This window comes from Scomber scombrus, chromosome 13 (genome assembly GCF_963691925.1).
Source record: "Scomber scombrus chromosome 13, fScoSco1.1, whole genome shotgun sequence".
In the NCBI taxonomy this organism is placed as follows: Eukaryota; Metazoa; Chordata; class Actinopteri; order Scombriformes; family Scombridae; genus Scomber; species Scomber scombrus.
In genome coordinates, this window is record NC_084982.1 from 12,304,023 (window position 1) to 12,311,092 (window position 7,070).

Consider the following 7,070-nt stretch of genomic DNA (forward strand, 5'->3'; position numbering starts at 1 on the left):
AACCCTGAATGGACTTTGATGGGTTTTCTTAACCTCTCAATGATGGGGGTCATTTTGTGGCATTCACAAAACTGTCTGGCCGGCCGCCTTATAGGGTCATTCTCAGCTGAGACATGCCAGCCTGTCACTGCTATGTTTGGGGCTCACCCAAAGTGTCATTAATGCTAGAGGCAAGGGGTGGGAGCACACACACACACACACACACACACACACACACACACACACACACACACACACACACACACACACACACACACACACACACACACACACACACACACACACACAGAGTAGATATGGTGAAATCTGATTAACGCTCCCTGATAGATCCAGATAACAAAGTGGAGGAGGTTTTCATCACTGCAGAGGGGACAGTGAACATCAAAGCTGTTTCTGTCTTTGTGAGTGAAGTCTGCTGGTGATGTGCCACAGGCAAGATGGTTGTGTGCAGCTCTGGCCAGGTCACAGCACTAAAAGGACAGAGTCTCCTAGCTTTGACTTGCCCCATGGTGTCTTGTTACCCTCTCTGTCTGACTGTTTGTCAAGCATGATTTGGAAATGGATTGGGGAATGTAAACACATATAATATTTAATCATTTTTCTTGAAACAACCTCAGTATTTACTTTAACATGACTCCTGAACTTCCTCTGAGATAGAGTTCTGTGTATCTCTCTCTCATGGGAAAATCGTTGTTCTCAGGCCACAGCTTCCAGTCCTCAAGCAATTCACAGGCAGAGAAGCTATTTTTATGCATATGATGCCACATGAACACACGCCCAGGTCATTTCATTACCAGTTCTACTGTTTCATTATGACTGATCATCTGAATTTCTCTTTCCCCCTTTTCACCCCTCTCTCTTGCTCTGTCCATCCTTCTACTCTCCACCTCAGTGTCATCACCTTTTCACCTCTACCGTACCTTCCCTTTCGTCTTTGTATCTCAGGTGTGGGTGTATTCGGACTGTGAGCAGTGATGGGTGACTGGAGTCTCCTGGGGAATTTCCTAGAGGAAGTCCAGGAACATTCCACCTCAGTCGGGAAGGTGTGGCTCACCGTCCTCTTCATCTTTCGCATCCTGGTGCTAGGCACAGCAGCTGAGTCCTCCTGGGGGGACGAGCAGAGTGATTTCCTGTGCGACACACAACAGCCCGGTTGCACTAACGTGTGTTATGACAGCGCCTTCCCCATCGCCCACATTCGCTACTGGGTGCTGCAGATTGTCTTTGTCTCCACGCCATCCCTGATCTACATGGGCCATGCTATGCACACGGTACGCAGGGAGGAGAAGCTCCGGAGGAAAGAACAGGAGGAAAGGGAGGCGAGAGGGGAGGGCGGGGGAGACCTGGAGGGAGAGAAGGAGTACCTGCAGCAGAAGGAGAGTGGGGGGGTGCTGAAATCTGATGGGAGTGGCCGTATTGCCCTGAAAGGTGCACTGCTGCAGACTTATGTCCTGAGCATTTTGATCCGAACAGCAATGGAAGTGACGTTCATTGTGGTGCAGTACATGATTTATGGGGTGTTCCTCAGGGCGTTGTACCTTTGCAAGGCATGGCCCTGCCCCAACCCCGTCAACTGCTACATGTCCCGTCCCACAGAGAAGAACGTCTTCATCATCTTCATGCTGGTGGTGGCCGGTGTGTCTCTGCTGCTCTCTGTGTTGGAGCTCTACCACCTGGGCTGGAAGAGCATGAGGAAGTGCGTACGCAAAAAGAAGGCACAGAGGAACAACCACAGAGCTGTGACAGTGGCCATGTCTGCAGCCTTGGAGCCCAACAGCCCACCGCTGCCCTCCGCTTCCTGCACTCCCCCTCCAGACTTCAGCCAGTGCCTGGCAGCCCCAAACTCCATGAACCCCATGACCTCTGTGGCCTCTCACCCCTTCAACAACAGGCTGGCGCTGCAGCAGAACTCAGCCAACTTGGCCACCGAGCGGCATCACAGTGGTGATAACATGGAGGATGAGGAAGATTTCCTGCGGATGAGATACGAGCAGGCAGCTTCCGAGCTGCCCAACAGCTGCTCCCCATCACCTCTGCTGCATTCTGGCTTCATGAAGGACAAACGCCGCCTGAGCAAGACTAGTGGAAGCAGTAGCCGGGTTCGCCAAGATGACCTGGCAGTTTAGGCTCACAACCAGAGAGAGTGGCTGACGGCGGGGAGAGGGAGGAGAACTGAACCTTCAGAACTAAACAAAAGGGACAGAAGGATCTGTTTAGGAAAATAGTCTGAGTGTTTTTATCTCAATGAAGGAGTCAGAAAGTGAGAACAGGCTGGCCATGTAAACTCTGCAACTGAAGCCTGACACTCAACTGTAGAGGACAGACTAAACGTCCAGATTAGAAAGAAGATTAGAAAGACTAAGATTTGTGATAGACCATGAAAACTTGACATGTGAGAGCTCTGTGACCAAAAAGTTGTTCCAAAGCTCGAAAAACTGACAACTGAACTGCAAAAGAAAAACAATTTTGAAATCAGAACAGGGTAACAGGTGTGATACCTGGCAATTGCACATTTTATGTTTTAGTTAAACCAGTTCAAGCCAAAAACGAAGTGCACATGAGAGAGAGAGAGAGAGAGAGAGAGAGAGAGAGAGAGAGAGAGAGAGAGAGAGAGAGAGAGAGAGAGAGAGAGAGAGAGAGAGAGAGAGAGAGAGAGAGAGAGAGAGAGAGAGAGAGAGAGAGAGAGAGAGAGAGAGAGAGAGAGAGAGAGGGAGACTATGATGTGAGAAAGACTTGATGCTTTGTGCTTGACTCGAGATGACTTAGGGAATCATTTCACTGTAAAGCAAAATATGACACACATCTCAAATAAATCTTTAATCAGTTGTCAAATATATTGGGGCTTTAAATACCAGTTTTTTTCTCCCACTGCAAAACAATAAAAGGTGCATTAGGAAAAAACATGAACTTGATATGCGATAAACTGTGAAGCTTGCCATGGTATAAATCGGATGTTTATATACAGCACTTTTGCAATCAATCAATGTGCCTTAACAAGAATGGTGTGATAAAATATATATTGATACATGTATTTCCAAAAGCCATGGAAAAAGATTGCAACTTAAAATGAAATCATCTGCAGACTAACTTTATTGCACTACAACTGCAGGTCAATAAACATAATAAACATAATCAGCAACTCTGAGCTCCACAAATGCAAAGCAAAGCAATTTGCAATCTAAGAAAGTGTTAGTAAAATTGTTTTCATTTGTCATATCAGGTGATAGGTTAATGTAGCCTGTTTTTGAGGAGTTTCCTTTCAAAAGGGGTTTCAAAGAAAACAAAAAAAGGAAGTCCTGGTTGAATGCTGGTTACAAGGAGATCCGGCCACTGGGTGGCAACATTGCACTTATTTTATTCAGTTTCTCTCCTGGAGCCATTGTGTAAATAGTGAATTTGTCCTGATGCAATGTGTGTTTCAATTGATGTCTTTGAATGTATTTGATGTAATTTCTATTTTCTTCCTCTTACTTTACGCAGAATAATCGTACAGATTGTTTATAACCACAGTTTGTGAATGAACATCCTTTTCAGGTGTCATCCTAGATATATAATACAGAAAACATCAATTTTTATAGAAATAGAAATCTTGTTCAGCCTACTATGTATTCACTGCAATTTTGGTTCTCTCACACATACCTTTATGCAATAAATGTCATCACTTACCCATCACTAATCAATAAATGATCAACTGTTCCATCACCTGTGTTGTTGTCATGGCCTGCAATTAGGGCCCGAGCAGCGACTGCAAGTCGCCTGGCGAAAGCCCTATTGAAATTCGTTCATGCCCCAACGTGCAAGTGACCCCAAAGTGCAAGTGACCCCAAAGTAATCAAGTAATCAAGTAATCATGTGGTATGGAAGACCCCCGGGGAAAAATGCTATATTGAAATTGTAATGTTTATTAGGGCCCGAGCGGCGACTGCAAGTAGCCTGGCGAAAGCCCTATTGAAATTGTAATGTTTATTATTAGGGCCCGAGCGGCGACTGCAAGTCGCCTGGCGAAAGCCCTATTGAAATTGTAATGTTTATTATTATTATTATTATTATTATTATTATTATTATTATTATTATTATTCCGACATTTTACATGAGCGTAACTCATAGCGCCCCCCGGTGGTAACAGGAAGTTAACTAAGATTCATTAAAATTACATACTTTGCCCCATCAACTTCATTCAGAACCAGTTGGTGAAGCTACATTAGAAGCTACATTATGAAGACTGTGAAGCTACGAGTAATGGCGTCCGTGTGGCGACGCGGCGACCATCAATTCCTCGCCATGAAAATACATTTGGCTTTTTGATGGCTTTATTGAACTCGTATCGTCATGAAAATTGGTACACAGGTCCAGGGTGCCGACCTCAACGTCTCCATTCGCTCATAGGCGATCTCACTCGTGTCGCCCCCTAGTGGAAACAGGAAGTGCCATATTTTACATCATCATTGTGCGATTTCCACAAAACTTCACATGTGTAATCACTGTCCCACCCTGAATGCAACCGCTTGTGTTTTGTTACACTCTACTGCCCCCTGGTGGATGAACCATCAACCTCTCATAACTCCTTCATGCTTTGTCCAATTCACTCCAAACTTCACATGACTGATGAGTGGCCGCCCTGAACACACCAGACCACACCAGACCATATGTGTAACTACCTGTGACTGCCCCCTACTGGATGAACGAAACATTGCATTTTTGGCCTCCTTCCAGGTTTTTTCTCACTTTCTGCTTCACGCCACAGCCCCGCCATGCCTCAGGCCCCGCGGTGGCATGGGTGAGTGAGGGCCCGCCATCGCCGCTTGCGGCTTTAATTATTTCTTGTTCTTCATATCATCTGGCATTTTTGTATGGCAACATATGAAAGGGAGAAATCAGAGAGAATTTACATGTAGACCAACTTGCACCATACCCAATTGTTTGTTGAATACCAAAATCAAACTAATCTAGCAAAATTCAAGATGATATGTTATTACCAGCTGCATGCTGATGAAGCATGATAGTACCAACCAATCTCTGACACCAATCAAAGTACTTTTAGTCATCCAGAAGAAATATATACATAGATGAAGATTTTCTTGAATTTCCACATCAGCATCACATCAAGGCTTGTATCTGACAGCCTGTGGTCGCCAAAAAGGCCCAGCAGGAGACAGATTGGGGAAGATGGACAGTATTTACACAAACAAAGACTGCTTTACCATCTCTGCCAGGAAGTTGAGCACGAGTATCCAGTTTGATCCGTCACAAGCAGAAATAGGGTGGAAGCTGAAGTATTTTAAGCTATTTTGTTTATTTATTGTATTTCAGATTGTAGCAAAGATGGTGATTTTATATATTTAATTTAGAGTGATGTAAAACAGAGGAAAAACATCAAATTTAAGCTACTGGAACCTGCAAATAGTAGGTGTTATTTACATTATGAATAACTTTGATGATAAATCCATTATCAAAATGATTTCCCATCAGATTTCTGTAAATAAATAAATCTTAATTGACTAACTGTTTTAATACCAGATCTAACAGTTCAAGACTGTATAGACTGGACTTCTAATGAGAAAAAGAAATATCATCTCTGTAAATATTCATATAATCAAATAGAAACAGGTAAACATGGTTTGACTTCTGAGAATTTGGACTGGAAGTGTCCAGCATTTAAGTTACTGTAATATGTGATACCAAAAATAATTCAATTCAAATTCAAGAGTGTTCAGCAGTAAGTATGCATTGATAAAAGTCTATACATCTTTCCAGTGTTTATCACTTACTTCACAATGTCATAACCAATGAGAAACATTGTCCACGTTATAAAAAAGGTACAGTTTGTATCTGCAAAGTTTCCATATAGTGACCTGTTTAGAGGGATAACATTTATGAACTAATCTGTATGAGACTTCTTTAACTTTATCAACAACAAAACATGTTCCCAAACATTTCACAAATCTGTTCTTATAGTAAGTTACATCAAGTACAGAAACAACTTTTCTCTGAGAGAGTAAGAGGATCTTTCTTTTAACATTACAGAAAATAGAAAGGCATTGTCAACAGGTGTGTCTGCAGAAAGAAGAAGAAAGATTAAATCCTTTGAAGAGCATCAATAAATGATTAGGAGTTGCATGGATGGCCGAGACTTTTGTAGTCACAGCCCACAGGTATGTTGTAATGAGAAATAAACACCTCATAATTAAAGTCCTCTATTAAGAAACTAATATAGCAAAATTGAATTGCTATTAAACCATTGATCAGAAAATATAATAATAATAATTATCTTTTAATCTTTATATCAAATATCCTTGTTGTTCCATACAATGCACTTATGTGGAGCAAAGTTGTGTTTAGTATTACTGTACTGTGCTGTAGTTACTATTGAAAAAGGAATTAAAAACACCTATGTGGGGAAAATGAAATTATTCATTCCAAAACTGAATTAGGTTTTTTTTCTTCATCCATTTAGTCTTAAATATGAAATGTATAACTCATCGTGTTGTTTCTTTAATATAATGTGTGTGTGTGTGTGTGTGTGTGTGTGTGTGTGTGTGTGTGTGTGTGTGTGTGTGTGTGTGTTTGTTTGTTTGTTTGTTTGTTTGTATGTATGTATGTATGTATGTATGTATGTTTGTTTGTTTGTTTGTTTGTTTGTTTGTTTGTTTGTTTGTGTGTTTGTTTTTTAATTAAAATGGAAGAGAATGTGTCTGTGAGTTAACATCAATGGATGGGGAAGCATATATAGGGTTATTTTTAAAGATCTTCTGCTTTGGCAGGTTCAGACTTTTAATGACAAGTTTACAGAAGCCAGGTGAACAGTTCCTCACTGTGGAGTTGTAGTACTGGACCATTAAAGGTGGAGGGCAGCAAAACACTCCCTTGCATCTCTTCCACCGTCAATCTTTAAGCAGAGGAAGAAAAAGGTGCGTTCAAGTTTTATGGTAGAGATGGGACCATTAGCTCCTACATATATTCACAGATTCAGATTTTTATACAAAAAGAGCCGATTGTCCAAATCAAACAGTAGCATACATTTCTTCAATATCTGATTGTACGAACAAAAAAGCTGTTAAACGTATTGCAAC

General features: G+C 41.9%; 1 protein-coding gene across 1 annotated transcript; it reads left to right on the forward strand.

Annotated features, from left to right (window-relative positions):
- Positions 1–974: 974 nt before the first annotated feature.
- On the forward strand, positions 975–2,137 carry gja5a (gap junction protein, alpha 5a). Its single transcript, XM_062432116.1, has one exon. It carries the CDS (start codon positions 975–977, stop codon positions 2,124–2,126), a length of 1,152 nt encoding a protein of 383 aa, XP_062288100.1. The 3' UTR covers positions 2,127–2,137.
- The last annotated feature ends 4,933 nt before the right edge of the window (positions 2,138–7,070 follow it).